General features: G+C 54.5%; 1 protein-coding gene across 1 annotated transcript; it reads right to left on the bottom strand.

The window, feature by feature from the left end:
• Window positions 1-1625: 1625 nt before the first annotated feature.
• On the bottom strand, window positions 1626-17343 carry LOC104684533 (SITS-binding protein-like). The gene is given in 16 exon segments (XM_039552841.1): window positions 1626-2471; window positions 3254-3433; window positions 4600-4721; window positions 6846-6982; window positions 7412-7680; window positions 8093-8137; window positions 8139-8273; window positions 8361-8511; window positions 8603-8628; window positions 8631-8809; window positions 9536-9707; window positions 11622-12122; window positions 12887-13034; window positions 13474-14308; window positions 15401-15577; window positions 16092-17343. Coding segments are annotated over 12 exon segments (2049 nt in total). The 5' UTR covers window positions 12081-12122; window positions 12887-13034; window positions 13474-14308; window positions 15401-15577; window positions 16092-17343; the 3' UTR covers window positions 1626-2297.
• Window positions 17344-18233: the final 890 nt, after the last annotated feature.

Raw genomic sequence — 18233 nt, forward strand, 5'->3', positions numbered from 1 at the left:
ATGGCAGCCATGGAGCTGCTCCGGACACTTCGGACGCGGCAGGCCCTGGCAGAGGAGGCAAAGGAGATCCACGCGGTGGCCTCGCGATGGCCGCTGGCAGTCTCGGCACAGCCAAGGCAGCGACTCCCCGAGGAGGAGGTGGTGGCAGCAGAGAAGGGCTTGGGAGGACACACGTGGAGAGGGACGAGCTCCAAGGTTTGAGTGGGACATCCCGGCCTCCTCACGGGGAAGTCAGTCCCGGTGCAGCTCCCGCAGATCGTGGAGCCAGCAGGAACGGTCGCGGGGCCACCGCAGGTGGAGCAGGGGCAGGGAGTGTTCCCACAGCCGGGAAAGGAGACAGGGCACATCCTCCAGGAGAGACCAGGACACCCGGACAGGCTCCCACGACCACTCCGCAAGGCAGAGGCGCCGGAGGAGCTGGAATGCTGATGACAGACACACTCCCATGCCCCAACACAATGTCCCCTCAGGGAGGAGCGAGAGACACCAGTGGGAAGACTCTGATTCCTCCGGGCACCAGCACAGGACAAGGAGCCGAACCCAGGGCAGATCCCACAGGAGAGGCCAGGACAGCCAGACAAGCTCCGAGGAAACGGTGCCCCACAGCCGCTCCAGAAGGCAGAGACACTGGAGGAGGTGGAATGCTGAGCGGGGACGAGCTCCAAGGTCCCAGCAGGACATCCCGGGCTCCTCAGGGAGGAGCCGGCACCGGCGCAGGGACAGGTAGCCCACCCTCCCAAAATGGGAAATGCCACACTCGGGCACAGCCTGGGGTGTCCAGCCAGGCTTTGGTGATCTCCCAGCATGGAGCCACCAGATCCCCCCTGGACATCCTGTTCCAGGGCTTGACTCGCTGCAAATAAACAAATGCCGCTTGTGCCAGCACTTCCTTTCTTTCCCTTTGTGTTTTCTGCCATCTCAGGAGCCTCCACAGGTATTTTGGAGCACTCCAGGCCCTTGGATTGCCCTCATGAGCCTCATCCTTTCCCTCTCTGAGCTCCCCCCAGCCCCAAGTGCCTCTGTGGATCAAGGAAGGAGCTGAGGGGCTCTTCCCCTCTCCATGCCCTCTCAGCCTTTCCGTGGCTGAACCTGATTTGGATTTTGCCTTTGCTTTCCCTTCAGTTTTATCCAGGGAAACTTTGCTGGGAGAAGTTAGTACCTGTTAGCATTTTTTCAGCGGAGCCACAGCTTGGTGCAGGAATATTTTCCCCAGAAACCCAAGGTGTGGCTGATACAATTCAGTGCTGGAGGTGCCCGAGCCCGGCTCCAGGGCCAAAACTTGCCCTAAACTTCCCTCCCAGCTGTCATCCAGCCCCTGTCCCCAAATGCCAGCCTTTGGAAGCACCCTACTAACCTGCAATGTCCCATTGATCTCTAATTTGGGGGATCAGTGTAGCTGATCATCTCCCTAAATGCTTGCTCAGCACGTGGGACGTGGATTTTCCCTATGGATACATTCTCTGCTGGATGGAAGGAGGCTGGTCACACTGGATCCCTCTTGCACTGCAAGAAATAATTGGGAAAAAGCCATAAAATCCAACAACTGGTGAAAAGCAGGAGCTGGGGCACACAGGAGGTGGGCAAGGATCATCGATATCCACATCATGCTCTGGTAGAGCCACTCCTCTGCTTGATCAAGTTTATTTTTCTTCCACAGAAACCTGCTTCAAATCCACCTGGAAGTCACTCCTTTTCTCAAATATACTCCAAAGGTGGGCTCTTGCTACCTAGAAACCACTCACAGCCTCAGGTGGGAGAAGCATTGCTCGGCACAGGAGGTGGCTACACACAGCACCAAAACTATCCTGGTAATTTTTCCCTGGATTTAATTTTTTCATTAAATACAAAACTTCCCCTCAGGTATAAGCTGGTGTTCATTTGTCTCCTGGGAAATCCACTCCCTGCCTCTCTGAGCATGGTGCCAGGGGCCTGGAAATGCTGGATGTGCCCACCTGAACACACACACACACACACACAAACATTTCACCGGGGAAACCCTGGAAAAATGCAGCATTCGGTGTGGAGGGATGTTGGTGGCAGAGCCACTATTTTGGGATAACAATGAGTAGGGAAATCCAGACAATTTCTGCTGAAATAATAAAAAAACCCAAAACAAACAAACAAAAAAAACCCAACAACAAAAAAACCCACCAAAAAAACAAAACAAGAAAGACCGAAACAAAAAAAAAAAGGATCTTGGAGAAGTGCAAAGAGGCTGGAAGTCTGAGGGGGGAGAGCGAGCGCCTGCGGGCAGCGCTGCCCCCGGAGGTGTCTGTGGCAAGCTGCCCAGCCTGGGCTCAGGAGGTCTTCACAAACACTGGCACCTCGGCCAGGCTGGCAGAGTAATTCCTGAGGGTGGTGCCTCCATCAAACACTCGGGCAGTGTTGGTGTCCAGCCAGAGGTGCCCCTCTCCCGGCAGGTAGATATCCCTCCATGTTTGTCCCTTTTCTGTTATTGGAGCAACCAGGACCTGCAAGGGAAAAGAAGAAGACAGAAAAAAGAGCCTCAGCAGAGGGAGGATTAGCCAGGGTGGATGTGTGGAGATGTGACGGTCATCAGGGAATCCTGGAATGGTTTGGGTGGGAAGGGACCTTAAAAATCATCCAGTTCCACCCCCTGCCGTGGGCAGGGACACCTTCCAGTAGCCCAGGTTGCTCCAAGTCCCATCCAGCCTGGCCCTGGACACTTCCAGGGATCCAGGGGCAGCCCCACCTCCTCTGGGCACCCTGTGCCAGGGCCTCAGCACCCTCACAGGGAATTCCTTCCCAATTCCATCTATCCCTGCCTTCTGTCAGTTTAAAACCATTAACGCAGTGCAGTGAGAGTCCTTTGACAGGATTGGGATCATCCCTGCTTGCAGCAGCCCCAAGATTCTGTCCAGTTTATATTTTGGAAAACCAGAATGAAAAAAACCATCAGAAATGTGTGTTTCTTGCAAAACCTCCTCCCCAGTGACAGCCAATGTAATCCCACCTTCAGGGAGTGTTTTTTCCCCTTGTTTTATGGGAAAAGCGGTTCCCAGCATTCTGAGACTATTTATCCCTGCTAAATCATTTCACTTCCAAAGCTGATGGAGGGTTTCAGGGCCCTAAATAAGAGTTTCATGAGGAAGGCCAAGCTTTTCCAAAAAGCAAAAACCCCAACCCCACAAACCCCAGCTGCTTTGGCTTGGATTTAAATCTTCCCACTTCCAAGCCCTGGTTTGTACTCGTAGGCAGAGCTGGATTTACAGGAATCACACCGAATTCCCACCTCATCTCCAATGAGAAACTCATCCTCTATGGTGAAGGCGACTGGATCCGTGGGGCTGAGCCACCAGGCAGGCCGGAAGATGGGGTATCCCAAACTCTGCCACTCCTCACTGTATTTTAGGAGCAGCGGCACAACGAAGTCCTGGTGCCTCTGGATGCACTGGCGGGTCAGATTCACGACCTGCAGGTCGGAGACAAATCTGTGAGGAGCCCAACGTCTGGGAAACAGCAAAGCAGGCAGGGAAAACCCAAAAATAAAGCACTGAAAATGTAAAAGTAAAATATATATCCCCTTGGGAAGAGAAGTTACAGAATTGGAATGTCCTGATCGAGTTACGGTGCAAATGGGGCTGATATTGGATATTAAGTGATTTGGATATAAATCCATTGGTGACACATTTAAATCCATGGATAACAGACATAAATCAATTGGGTTTAAATGGCTTTAAATCCATTGGTAATTGTTATAAATCCGCTGGATTAAAATCTATTGATTGTGATACGAATACATTGAATCTATTCAAATCTGTTGTTAATGAATATAAATCTGTTGGATTTAAATGGATTTAAATACACTGATAATAGTTATGACTCTATTAGATTCAAATGTATTTAAATCCATTTATATTGAACATGAATCCATTTCAATTAAATGGATTTAAGTCTATTGATAATGAATATAAACCCATTGGATTTAAATGGATTTAAATCTATTGATAGTGACTATAAGCCCATTGGATTTAACTGGATTTAAATCTATTGATAGTGAATATAAATCCATTGGATTTAAATGGATTTAAATCCATTTATATTGAACATGAATCCATTGGATATAAATGTATTTAAATCTCTTGATAATGAGTATAAACCCATGGATTTATAGGGAATTACATCTATTGATAATGGCTATTCATTCATTGGATTTAAATGGATTTACATCCATTGATAAAATATATAAAGCCATTGGATTTAAATAGATTTAAACCCATTGAAAATGGATGTGAGTCCATTGGATTTAAGTGAATTTAGCTCCATTGATCATGAATACAAACCCACTGGATTTAAATGCATTTACATCTATCGATAATGGATATTAATTAATTGTATTTAAATGGATTTACATCCGTTGATGAAGGGCCTTAATCAATTTGATTTAAATTCCTCCGATAACGCATATGAATCCATTGAATTGAAGTATAGTTAAATCCACTGATAACGGATACAAACCCATTGGATTTCGATCCATTGGTACTTGAATCTAAACCCCGCCAGGCCTTCCATGGCTTTTGAGGGCATTGGCCATGTCAGGGTCCCGGTGTCCTCCCGTCTGGGGTGTGGGATACGTACCCAGGCGTCACAGCAGAGCCAGGGCGGGGTCCCAAAGGCCATCACGGGCAGGAATGTCACAATCTGCAGCCACCTCACAAACAGCTCCGGGTCCTGCGGGGCAGCTCCGGCCACGCTCCCTCCTGTGGGAACACCACGGGGCTGAGTGAGGGCCTCACGTGGCAGGAGAAGGTTCTTGGGAGACCTCAGAGCCCCTTCTGATGCCTTGGTGACACTGAACCGTGCCGTAAATCAAGTCCCTCCTGATGGGAGAGAATTTGCTGAAAGTCCTTGCAAAGAGTTTCAACAGAGACTTTTCCTTTAGTTTCAATGCTTCCAGATAGTTGTTTATTAAGTCTTATCAGAGGAACAGAGCCACTAGCGTGAGCCAGGTACAGCATAGAGCACAGAAAAGCAGGAGTGAGCTTGAGTTATCCAGATTTACACAGCTTTTAAAGATATTTTAACCAATAGTTATTAAAAACGCACATTATTTTCACTTTCCTACCAATTATTCAGTAACATGGGCAGGAACTGCAGAATTCTCTATCCAATCATTCCAAACTACTTTTACTGCAGAACATGGAGTAGTAGAAGAAGAAGAAGGTTTAGAGAACAACAATCCTCCATTTTGATATTTTTTACTCTTATCTACTTACTACAAAGAGAAGCCTAAAACCTCTAAATTTTTCACCCTGTGACAATCTTACATAGTAGTCTATCACCTAATTCACACCACTGTATTTTCTAGTTCTTGTCTGACTGTTGGTAATTTTTTCCAAGGTTTGAAGCTAAAACAGCGTTGTTCAGGGGGGTAAGAACCCTTAAAAACAGGCAGAGAAATATTCTCGGCACTCTGGGTTCCTACACCTTGGGTTTTAACTTTCGTGTTCTTCAAATCCTGCACTGCCTGGTGTGTAACTCTGGAGTTCCTTGGAGCCTGTTCACTTCTGCTCTCTCGTGCTAGGCAGACATAACAAAGCCTCTCCAGGCCTGCTCTCAAAGGACACCCAGGCCATCCTAGGCCCAAAATGTATAAACCAAAGCCTCTAAAGGGGGGCAAGCTGAGGGGAATTACATCATAGAACTGAAGCTTTAATTGGAGAATTAACCCTGCTGTGCAAATGATCCAAACCTACAAAAGTGTGAAGAACTCGTGACCTGTTGTCCATCTTGGCAGTGGCCTCTGGCCCCCAGGGGTACCTTTGAAGGCCTTTCAAATAAATACCTGCCTTATTCCCTTACTCCTGTCTAGTCTGTTTTTTAGGTGGCCTCTCAAGGCATCACTTCCAGTGCCTAAAGCACCCCTGGGAGCCAGGGCATCCCTGGGAGCCATTGCTCCAAAAACCTGGCACGGCTTCCCTGGAAATGGCACCAACGCCCCAAGGGCTCACCCAGCCATCCACAAATGCCCATTTCCTCCAGAGGCTTTTCCCAACTCTTGCGGCTCCCAGGCTGCTGGAACACAACCCCTGGCAGCAAACTGCCCCACTATCTCTGTGCAGGGGGATCTGTGCTCCCATTCATCCAAACCAAGGGCTCCAGCACCTCTTTGGGAAGCAAACTCCCATGCTGGGATTGCTTGAGCCTCATTTTCTAAGGAAAACAGGCTAAAAATAGAGGCTAAATTGAAATACTGCTCTCAACTCCTATTTCAGGGTTGTTGTTTAGCTCAACTCTCCGTGTCTGACACTTCCTGCACAGCCCCTGCCCGTTCAGGGCATGTTTTAACCACCAGTAATTCCATCAGCTCCAAGAAAAGGGGAAATGGATCCCCTTGGCCCTGATTAGAGGTTGTTTCTTGCCCTCTTACAATGTTTTTATTTCAGGATTTCTCCAGCCATTTTGCTTCAGAGCAGAAATGCAGGCTTGGAGCAGAGCTGCTGGGGTTTCAGGAACGTCCATTCCCCAGCCAGGAGCCTGGGGATGTGGATCCAGGCTGTGCCAGGTGGGATTTAGCCCAAGCCAAGCCCCTCACGGGTGGGCTGTGGTGGAACTCTGGGAAGTGCATCCCCAGAGACCTGGCTGCTGCTGGAGCTGCCTGGCAGTATTTAGAGCATGTCCTTTTGTTTTTAGTTCCTCACTTTTTTCCCTGCTAACATTCATCCCAATCAAGCCATCACCACAGAAAAGTGGGGAGCAAAACGGTCCAAGCCTTCCCACAACACACCTAAGGTGCAAATGTACCTCCCGTGCCTGGAAAAAGGCTGCAAAATTCACTGCAGAGAGCCAGAAATAGGGGGAAAAACTGGAAAATCAATCCTTACCTACTGCATCAGGGATGAAGAAGTTGTAGCCCAGGAGACTGTAGTGCAGCACGGAGGGGATGAGCCCCTTCAGCCCCGCATGGCTCCAGTCGGAGCGCAGCGGGCTCATCTGGACAAACAGTGGGAGGTGACTGGATCTGGGGAAACAACACAAACCCTTCAAGGTGCTTAGAGCCGGAATTCCATGATGCCCAGCTGGCTTGGGAGTCACTGGGGCCAGATTAGAGTCCTGGAATGGTTTGGGTGGGAAGAGACCTTAAAGCCCATCCAGTGCCACCCCTTGCCCTGGGCAGGGACACCTCCCACTATCCCAAGTTGCTCCAAGCCCCGTCCAACCTGGCCCTGGACACTTCCAGGGATGGGCACCCTGTGCCAGGGCCTCCCCGCCCTCAGACCCCACAAGGATCATTGACTCCAACACGCTGCCCTAGCCCACTTCCTCACCGCTTCCCTGGGTGCCAAGAGACATCTCGGAATACCGAGAACATATTCCAAGCACCAGCTCAACCCTCCCCCGGCAGCTCTTGTGCCCATCAGCTCCAGCAAAGCCTCTCCCTGGTGCCCACCTGGTCCCGGCGCTGATGACGGTGCCATTGCCCAGCGTTGCCAGCGCTGCTGCCAGCACCTCGGTGTATCCGTCACCCGCCAGCTCGGTGGGAGCAGGGACGTCCTGCTCCAGGAAGGAATTGCCCTCGACTCCCTCGAAGGCCACGTAGGTGGCCCCCAGCGCTTGCCGCAGGCGCCGGGCACGAGCCAGGTACCAGCCCAGCGCCGCCTCGCTGGTGACGTTCAGGCGGGCGCAGAGCTGCCCTTTCCAGGTGGTCAGCAGTGGGATCTGCGGAGGAGGATGGAAATCCCTGTCGGATGCATAGAATATCCTGCTGATTCCGGGGTGCAGGGCTGGGGGATGCTGTGCTGCCCCCATCCCACCCTGCGCCGCCATGGTGCAGCACATCAAGGTGCAAACCCTCCCTCAACCCCCCAAAAACCCCTGAGCTGGTGCTGAAGTGTCTGACAATGAAACTGACCACAAAGAATTGAATTGAGGGGTTTTCTGAACACTGGCAACGTTTTTCTGGAAGTGGAAATTTTAAAACTGCTTCTGTAGGAGCGAGGAGAGATGCTGCTTCCCCCTGCACTGCTGTGCCCCAGCGCAGTGGGATCGGGTTGTGTCCCTTGATGAACGATAAACCTGAGGGGCTTTGTTCAGCTTTAATTTTGGTTTGGGGGCTGAGGGGGTCCCGTACCGAGCTGCCCCCGGGTCGGGGCTGGCGGCCGAGCCAGTATCCCGCGGGCCTCGCCGCCGCACAGGGAGCGCAGGAAGAGCGGGGAGGTGACGCCAGCGTACGGGGACAGCGTGATGGAGAGCTCCAGGGGCTCCACCAGCGCCGGGGCCTGCCGCTTCCTGCGCTCTGAGGGCACGAGGTCCTGCGGGCGGGAAAGGCAGGAATAAGGCCTTTGTGCGGAGGGAACGCACGCTTCCCGTGTGCCTGGAGGGCGGCAGGACGGCCGTACCGCGGCGGCGAGGACGGCGGTGCTGCGTTCCCCCAGGGCCACGACGCCCTCCTGAAGGCGATGCCGCTTCAGCCTCCTCACCAGCGATCTCAGGCCTCGCTTGATTTTGGCGGCGGAACCCTCCGGGCCGTGGTACCGCCAGATCGGAGACCTGCAGGGGGGGGAAGATTCCTCGTGAGGTGCTTGGGACAGCGAGCCGGACATGTGGAAGGGTTCCCACTGTCAGGGGAAGGAGCACTCACGGCAGGAGCGCGGTGTCCGGCGGTTGTCCGAAGCCGCTCCCGCCGGAGCGCTGGCCGCGTGCCGGCGGGCGGCCGCCATGTCAGCGCTGACGCAGAGCTGGTAGTGCAGGGGCTCCGCGCGGCCCGCCGGCGTCTCCAGGCAGAACTGCCTGTGGCTCTCCACAGACAGGAGCAGGGGCACGTCGGGAGCCACTGTCACCGTCACTCCTTCGGGGGAAAAGCGGGGAAATGGTGTCTCGGCGAGCGCGCGGCTGCTCCCGGTCCTGGGAGCCGCAGGGATGAGCGGGGCAGGGCCTGACTGGTGCCAAGGCCTGCCGGGTTGATCCCACCACAGATCCAGCCATGCCAACCATCCCCACTCTGCTCCTGCAGTTCCCTTGTTGACTCCAAATTGCCTTTCAAGGGCTGGATTTCTGCCTTTCGTGGCCTTTTTGCTCGGCATTCAGTGGCCGCAGCAGTGCAGGGCAGCTGCAGCTCATTGGATGAATTTGGGGTAATACCTGAAGTTTGGTGCTCTGCAGAATAACCTGAATATCCCCCCCAGCAATGACACCAACAGCGGAACTCCTGCCTGAATCCAGCATCCCACACTGGCAGCAGGGAGCCATGAAGCTGCTCGAGTGGAGCGGGGGATGCAGCAATGTGCACAGCTCTGGGCTTAGAAACAAACCAGGCACACCAGGAGCGTGGCACATCCCCAGGGTGACTTGGGCCACCCCATGCTGAGGCACTCAGCTTCAGCACCACGGCCTCTCCCACAGGGATGAGGCAGCGTGGGATCCATCCCATGGGCCCATATCCCACATTTGTGGGATATTTTATTCCCAGAGACATCGACGCTGCTCTTAAACAGCTGCTTTAGGGGAGAGGAGGGGAGTGGAGAAGCACAGGGATTGAAGCTGTTGGACACTGGACAGGGAAGGAGGTGGTTACCTGTGGATCCCAGGAAGTACCTCTCCAGGACAGGCCCGAAGCCCTCGGGGTTTGTGCCAAGGTTGCCGCTGACCAAGGGCTGCGCGGGGCTCTCGGCGTCGTTGAGGGGCCAGCGCTGGGCACGGATGCTTGGCCCTCCATACCAGGAGACATTGGCCATGGAAAAACAATCCTGCAGCCAGGAAAGCATCGTCAAAGAGCGGGGAATACTCACGGGGAGCAGGAAGGCCAGGCTTGGAACAAACGGTGCTAGTGGAAGGTGTCCCTTTTGCAGTGTAAAATTATGGTTTCATTTAAAAACAAAGGAAAAGCAAGACCTGCTCCCCAAAGCCTGCCAGGTTTTGCTGGAGGAGCTTGAATAAAGGCAAACTGCCACGCCAATCCCACTTCTGCTCCCCACCACGGTTATCAAACGCCTCTGAGTCACAGGTGGAAAGATGCTGCAAAGGTTTGAGCGAAGAGACTCTGCAGGTGTGAGTGGCTGTGGGACAGGAGTGACAACAGAGGGGGAAATTCGAGGAAACAGCTTTCAAATGTGCTGAGGGCACTTGCAGAAACCCAGCTGGGAAACGTGTATTTGGGCTTGTTTGGGTTTTTTTGGTTTGGTCAGGTTTTTCATTTGGTTGCTATTTTTCGTTAGGTGTTTTTTTCCTCTGGTAGCTCCTTCCTCTGTTTTACTTTAAAAACACATTAACCTCTCCAGCTGCCTTCCCCAGACATTCTGGGGTGAATCTTCAAGTGCAGCTGTCCCCACCTAAGCTCTCACAGAGCGCTTTTAGCCCCATCTTGAGCCTTCACCTCGATGGCACCACAGGGTGACACATCCTCTCTCCCAAGGCATCCCTTCCTCTCATCCTCCCTCTTCCCCGGAGGGCTGATAACAAGAATTTCCCTCAAGAGACTCCGTTTGGAGATTTGGCGCACTTCCCCTAGGCCTGACAGGGCCCCGGGATGGGGGACATCCCCAGCCTTGACCCGCCTCCTGCCAGAAACCATCAGTTTTCACTTCAAAGCCTCTCAAACTTTCCCCTTTCTGCCAAATCGAGGGATCAGCAGGACTTAGCGTCCTCGTGACTTCCCAGGCGGGATGGGCTTCCCTGAAAGCCCGGAGATCCGGGGCCGTGAAGGGGGGCTGGGGAGGGCAGGGGGGACCCAGAGACCCCCCACTCAACCCACCCCATGTTTATTCCCAATCCCAAGGCTTCGGAGCCTCCTGGAGTCCTGAGCTTGGGGGCACAGAGAGGTTAAGTCTCTCCGAGGGGTGGGGAGAAGAGACGTAAATTATTAAAGTGGAAACCCTGGAGGCTCGGAATAGCTGTACCAGGTGTCAGCTGAACTCGTTACACCAGCTGGGAAAGAGGGGAAAACAGTCTGTTCTTAACTCAGATTGCACTGGATCATATTTTCCAATGGTTTGGGTTTTTTGAAAAAGTGGGAAAAAGCCTGTTCTGTCTCACCCTCTCAAAAGCCTCACCCCAATGTCAGTGGAGGAGACCCAGGGTTTGTGCTCAGGCAACACCTTCCACCCACCCCAAACGGTGCCAACAGGTGATTTTCGGCTAAAGGGGAACAGTCCTCCATCCCACAGGATCCCATCCCGCTTCCTTCCCTCTTCTGAGGGCTCCCCATGACTGGACAGCCCACTCTGACAGCGTTTCTCCTTCCCAGAGTCTGCTTTTATTTAACTGAGAGAGCAAGCAGGGAACGATACCAAAAATAAAGCCCCCGTAAGTGCTTGCAGCAGCAGACACGGATTATTCCCGTCCCGCGGGAGCTGCCCATTGTGTCTGTGCTGGAAGAGACCTTCCCGAGGCTCTCGCCAGCATTGTCATCTCCAGTGGTTATTTACTCCGTCTCCATATAAACACAGCTCTCCCACCCCGGGGTCACCAACGTGGCACCGCCACGGGATTTTGGGGCTCAGCTTCAGGGCACGATACTTCCAAAACACTCTTCCCACCCGGCACCTTCCAGGAGCCGCGACCACAGTGCGACCCCAGAACCGAGCTGGGGGACTGCGGTCAGGCCGGACCCTCCCTTGCTGGATCCCCAAGGGTTTGGAGCTGGGCAGGGGTGTCCCCGTTACCTTCAGGGTCAAGTCGGGGCGCAGCGGGGTCCAGCGGACGCCGTAGCACTCGGTGCCGGGGGCTGCCGGCGGCTCCAGGGAGAGCCGGAGCTCGGCGTCCTCCTCCAGGAATAGCAGAACTGGCCGCCCGTCGTGCCAGCAGCGGTCCCGGGGCGGCGGGGGCTCGGTGGCCGGCACGCTGCCCACGGCGATGGCCAGCACGGGCCGGCCGGCCGGCAGCGCCCGCAGCAGCAGCGCCCCGCGGCCGCGCTCCCACAGCATCCCTGCATCCCGGCCCCGCAGCACCCACTCCTCCGGGGACTGCTCCACTGCCTGCCACGAGATGATGCCGATGGTCATGGCGAAGAAGACGGCCACGCCGAGGCAGCCCACGGCGCCTTTCCAGGGCTCCGTCATCTCCCTGAAGCCCAAGGTCCAGGTGGACTCCGGGATTTGGCCGGTGTGGCGGGAGAAGGGCATGGTGCGATCGCAGGGATGCTGCGGCTCCGCTTCTCTGCCTTCCTGCAGCAGCACAGGAAAGAAAACCCTCTGGGACAGCTCCACACGATCTTCTGGGATAGCTCCAAAAGCATGCACAAAACCCAGTTAAATTAAAAAATTGTTTAAAAGAAGGAAAGCTGCAACTCCGTTCTCTCTGCCCTGATCCCGAGGTAAGAGGAGTCCCTTCTGCAGCTTCCTCCACGGTAAATTTCTCCACTGCTGGGCTCGGTGACAGTGGCTCAGCCCCCAAACCCGGGGGCTCAGCCTCTTGGCGCAGCCAGCAGCACCCAGTGACACCGAGGAGGAGGAGGAGGAGGAGGAGGAGGAGGAGGAGGACACACGTGGCCCGGAGCCCGACGGGGAGACGGGGCCACGGGCAACGGGAACCGGGGCCGCGCTCCAGCCCCCGCTGCTCCGTGGGGTTTGGCATCACTTCCCCGCTCGGTTTGGAAGCGGCAGCAAACAGCCAGGGGTGCAGGAAAACATCCCAGGGTGGGTAGAGAAAGGAGGGGATGCAACGTCCTCTTTCCGTCTCCTCTCTCTCTTCCCTGGAAAAGCGTTTGGGTAATGCACAGAGCAAAACCGCCCGTGCGCAGGGTCTGGGCGCTGGGTGAGCCCAAGGGAACCTGCTGCTCCGCCGGCTCACCCGTGGTGACAGCTTCATGGGGTGGCACTGGCCTGTCCCTGTATCCCAGGCCCCATCCCGCTGCCCGATGGCAGGATGGGAATGGTGCCACCTCCCCTGGCACAGCCCAGCCACCCCTACAGCCCCCGTCACCCCTTACCTAAAAGCAGGTTCAGGGATGCTGTTGCGGCCCCCGAAGAGTCCCCGGTGTTTTTCCCACCAGCAGCAGGTTTTCCTCCTCTTTCCCAGGGCAGTTTTTCCTCCCGGCCGCGTCCGAGACCCGTGGAGCCAAAGGAACTTGATCCAGACTAACCCAGGAGCGTTACTTAAGCCAAGCTCCCTCCCTCCCTCTCTCCCTCCCGCCTGCTCCCCTGCAGCCCGCACGTAGCCGCAGGTGGCTGCATCCCCACCAGGGGCAGGACATTAAAAAACATTCCTTTTTAAAGGCTCTTATCTATAGGGGAATGATTTTAAAGGGATTTTTTGCCAGTTTGCTGAGGTGACTCTGGTTGAGTCTTTACTACACCCGTGTGAATCCACACACGTGGAGCCCTGGGAGTGCTGAGCCTCCTCATTTTCCTGCTTTGACTTTTGCTGTTGTTACTATTCAATTTTGGGGGATTTTATCCCTGCTCCTGCTTCCCAGGAGCCACTGGACCCCCCCCTTAGATCAACTCCAGGGCTGCCAAAATGGGTGCTGCAGCTAAAGGTGCACCCAAACCAACAGGGAAGCCCCTTCCCAGGTACCTGCAATCACCGCCGGTGCAAGAACTCTGGAAATCTGAGATTTCCATTGACTTCTCCATGCTCCAGTCCCCACTCACGCTCATCTCACCCTGTCTACAGGTGATCAGGGAAGACCTGGATTTTCCAAGCAGTATTACAACCTGTTGGCTGCCAAGAGATAAAAAACTTGGGATTTAAAAGCATTTCCCCATCCTGCATCCAGGCAAAACCCCGGCAATCCCAAGGCCAAAGCCCTGCTCGCCCCAGATGCTGCTCATCAGGAGAGTCCCAGATCCACCAGGAAAATTCCCACCTGTGGCCCAAATAGGCCCCTGGAGGGGCTTTTGCTCTCCAGGATTAATTTTTCATTGCAGCAGGGGTAATATCCAGTGTTGGATGGAGGGAAAAATGGTGGATCCCATCAGGGCAAGAGGGGACTGCAGAGCAGGAGAGGAGGTGGGTCCAGGATAAGGAGAAAGGATGAAAAAAGCTTGGATATGAGCTAGGAGACTGTGATGTCCATCCCAAAGGGGCTGGGGAACGTGGTTAGGAGAGCTGTAGGTGGTGGACTCAGGGGACCCCAAAACTGGGTAAAATAAAGGGAAAAATTAAAAAGCAAAGAAGGAAGAAGGGGTGTTCCTTCCACCAGGGATGCTACAGGCACTTGAGGGGCTCAACACTCCCCGTGACCTGGAAAAGGGGAACAAGTAGCAGTGCATAAACCCTGTGGGGATTCAGAGCTGTTCCCCCACAGCATTAGCCGGAGCCGATGGAATTACTGGGGTGGGATTTACCACCTTTGGCGAGGCTTCGTAGATCCACACGCCCCGGGGAGGGCTCGGCTCGGCTGCAAAGCCTGCAGAAACAGGGCAGAGGAGAGAAAAAGAGGGATCTTTGGGATGATCTGGGATCCTGGTACACCAGGAAGGTTTAATCCTCCGTCCAGGGGAGAAAAAGGGACGTGGCAGCAGCACCCAAAAGCCACAAAAGCTGCACAAGGATCGGCAATTCCCTGTTTCCCACCCCAAAGCGGGCTGGGAGGGGGGCAGCCGATGGGGTTGTTTGGCTGCAGCAGCTGAAGGCAAAGCTCTCTCACACGGCACAAGATTAAATCCCACCCGTGGAATGGCAGGGTGGGATTAGGGAAACCCCGGGATGGCGCAGGTGCGCTGGGATAAGCAGGGACAGGGGGCTGTACCCAGATGGGGTAGCAGGAAGTGGGGATGGTTTTAAAACCCTTTTGTTAAAAAGCAGCACAAATCCCAGGGGAAAGTCCTGCTGGAGCTTTCAACAACTCGATATTCGGGCAAGTTTGGCCCCCCCAGCTCTGCACATGGCCTGGGGGTTTGGGCCAAGCCCTGTCCCACCCTCCCAGAACTCCTGGTTTTTGGGAGGAGGAATGGTTCCATCAGCTTTCCTGCCCATCACAAATCTCAGCGGGAACTGGCTCCCACGAGCAGAATGAAACCTCCCTTCATCTTCCTCCCACTGCCAACAAAAACCACTTAGCCTTGACAGGTCACAGGGAAAAAAACCATTTTGGGGTGGCTCCCTGGATTCCAGGAGGCTGTCCTGCCCCTCTGCTTCCAGAGGGGTTTTTTAAAACATTTGAAAGTCTCTTCCTGTGCAAAATGGAGCATCTTTTCCCTCTTCCTTGCTTTTCAGAGATGGAAAGACCTTGAGGTTGCTTTTTTATATCCAGCAGGGCTTTCCAAGCTCCAAGGTCGCTGAGGGGCTTGGAGCAACCTGCTCTGGTGGGAGGTGTCCGTGCCCATGGCCGGGAGCTGGAACTGGATGGGCTTTAAGGTCCCTTCCAACCCAAACCATTCCAGGATTCTGGGATTTGCCAGCACTCCAGGTTCGCCGGGCCGTTTGGGATGTGGCACCTACGGGTGGACACTGCCCAGGGAAGGGATGGAGTGGGAGGCTGGAAACACGTTTCACTCACCAGCATCCACAAGCCGAGCTCGGGAATCTAAGCTTTTTGGTGAAACACCCACAAAACAGGGACTGAGAGTTATTCCCACTGGGATTTAGGGTCAGTGTCCCCGGGAGAGGCTTCCATCACTGCATGCCCTGTGGATCACACTCCTTTCCAGAGCCCTGTCGCCACCTTTCAGGCTGCCTGGAAAAAGGGAGAGTGCAGAGAGCCACAGGGATTTTCCACTTCTGTGGGGTTGCACTTGGGAAGGCCCAGCCCTTTCCATCAATATTTTCCTACAGCCTTTAAGCACCAGCAGTTACAGCCACAACTTCCCAGCCAGGCCCTCCTGGGGTTTCTGGTTTGGGGTTTCTTAAATATTATTATTAAAAAAAAAAAAATACAGGAAAGCTGCGTGGGTTGGCCAAGAGCAAAGGAAAACTGGTGGGAGCAGCAAAGTGCCTCCAGGACTTGGCATTCCTCCTCCCTTTTCCCCAGTGGGGAGCAGCCTCATCCCAAAACTCTCCCTGCGGGGATGGATCCTGTGGTACCTCACAAGCCCACACCAAACCCCCATTTTTGTCCATTTATCCATGATATCTACAAGCTGGGAGACACAGTGAGGAACCAGAGTGGATTCCCCGAAGCTGCCAGCATGGATGGACGTGGATATCCCATCTAACTGCCCTCCCAGAGTTTATCCAAAGGGAAAAGATACCTTCAGAATCCATCCCGGGAATAAACCAGCCAATGCGCCGTGGTGGGTGTTCTCCTTGCGTTTTCCTTCCCCTTGCAGTTCCCAGCCTTGCCTTTCAGGGCCAGCAAAAGCCTTTGGCTGTGCTGGAGTTCTCCGTGCCTTAGGGAGCTTTGGGCTCCTTACTGGAGCTGAGCTGTTGCTCAGTTTAAAAGGAGTGAAAAAAATAAAAAAAGCAAAAAGGGCGATGTGGTTCCTACATCCCCAGATCTCAGCCCAGATTTCCTCCTGGAAAGCAATCCCAGATTTCCATGAACTCTCCAGCTATTTGTAAAGCAAAAGAACCGAGCAGCAGGGCTTGCAGTGACAACGTGGCCTTATGAACAGGAACAGCCCTTGGAAGCGCCCATTGTCCCTTCCCATCCCAGCTGTGTCCCACAAACCAGGAGCGCCTGGATTTAGGGGCTCTTTGGGTCCATCTAAAGCCCGTCCGGGATTTTGGGAGGGTCTCACATCGAGCAGCAGGTTTTGGGGAGACAGGGGGCTGGGGAACAGCCTGGAGCACCCAGAATAATCCATGGATGGATAATTTTCCAGCTGGAAAGTCACCAGCTCCAGCCACCAGTTTTGGTTGGTGCCGATAGGATGGAAACAGCCCACATGTACCCCTTGCCCCCCTCTTCCCTTCAGGCAAAGCCTGATATTTTGGGGACACCAAACCCACATTCCAAACGCACAATATTCCCTAAAATTGCTCATCTGGAGAGAGGGGAGCCCGCCTTGCTGAGGAAAACCCCGTAATGGGGCACTCAGCCCCCCGCACTCCCACAGCCAGCCCAGGTACCTTAACTCAGACACCCTCAGTGTTCCTTCTCCGAGCTCAGATCCCTCAGAGGGGGGGGTGAGGGTGCTGATTTGGGAACTCTGGTTTGGGATCTCGCTGCTTGGAAAAGGCTGTTGGCAATTCCACCGTCCCCACCGCTCCCAGGAACACGGCTGCTGTGAGGCCAGGGCCATGTGCTGCTCCTCCAGGAGAAGCCTTCGAAAAGGCCCAAAGCTCTATTTTTAAAATTAAAACAAGGCGCAGCCGATGACAAAAGCTGCGAAGACAGAGCAGCTGCACCCCACAGCCTCAGCCCGGGATTTTGGTTTTCCAGCAAACCCCTTGGCAGAGGGGACAAAGGGGGATAATGGGGGGGCCTGGCATGCCAGGGAGCTGCTGGGGGTGAGCACAGCGAGGGAGCTCTTGGAAAGGACCTTTCTGCTTCATCCGCCTCTCCCAAGCTTCCCAGAAATCTGGTGAGCACATTTGCAGCCCGCCTGCTGCCAAATTCAATCCCAGCCCTGGAGATGCCGTTTGGATGATGAGACCTAAATCGTTCAGCTTCTCCCCGTGGAGCTGAGCCACGGCAGGCTGGAAAGGTGCAGGATAACCCTGAGGACAGCCACGTGTCTGCAGAGAGGTGGCACTTCCCAGCGGCACACAGGGGATGGGCACGGAGAGCCCGGCTCCGTCCATCCATCCGTCCATCGCTGCTCCCTGCGGGAGCTGTTGGCAGCCCTGAGGCCTGGCGCTCCCCGAGGGCGCTTGTGGCTCTCTTGGGAGGGCTCCAAGGCAAACCAAACCCCGGCCCTCATTCCTGGCTTGCCTTCCCAAAGCCCCCTGAAGTGCGGCTGTAGTGCACTGCCCTGCTCGGCAGGGAGGGGCTGCAGGTCCCACAGCCTCACGGAACCACCTGTGCCTCCAAGGGGCTCCAAGGGAGCTCGGGGCACCTCCTTTCCAGGGACCTGGCCTGGACTCGCCTGCCCGGGGCTCTGACACTCCGGTGAGGCACAGACCTTCCTCTTCTTCCTCATCTTCTTCCTCTTCTTTTCCTTCTGGTTTTTGTCCTTCCTCCTCCCTCCCTTGCCCAACCCCTGCAGACCCCTCACCACAGGAATTTAGGATTTATGCCCCCCAGAATTCCCCTCCCACAACCTCTCCCCACCCCAATGGATGCTGCATCCTCAAGACCTTCCTTTATAAGGGAGAGGAAACTGCCCCTGGAGAGTCATTGGAGGCTTCCAGTAATTAGCAATTACCAGTCCTGAAGAGCTGCCCCTGCCTCTTCTAATGAGGTTTGGTGCTAATTATAGCGGGCAGGGCCAGGAGCCCTGGTGAGGGGC

This window comes from Corvus cornix, chromosome 5 (genome assembly GCF_000738735.6).
Source record: "Corvus cornix cornix isolate S_Up_H32 chromosome 5, ASM73873v5, whole genome shotgun sequence".
Taxonomy (NCBI): domain Eukaryota; kingdom Metazoa; phylum Chordata; class Aves; order Passeriformes; family Corvidae; genus Corvus; species Corvus cornix.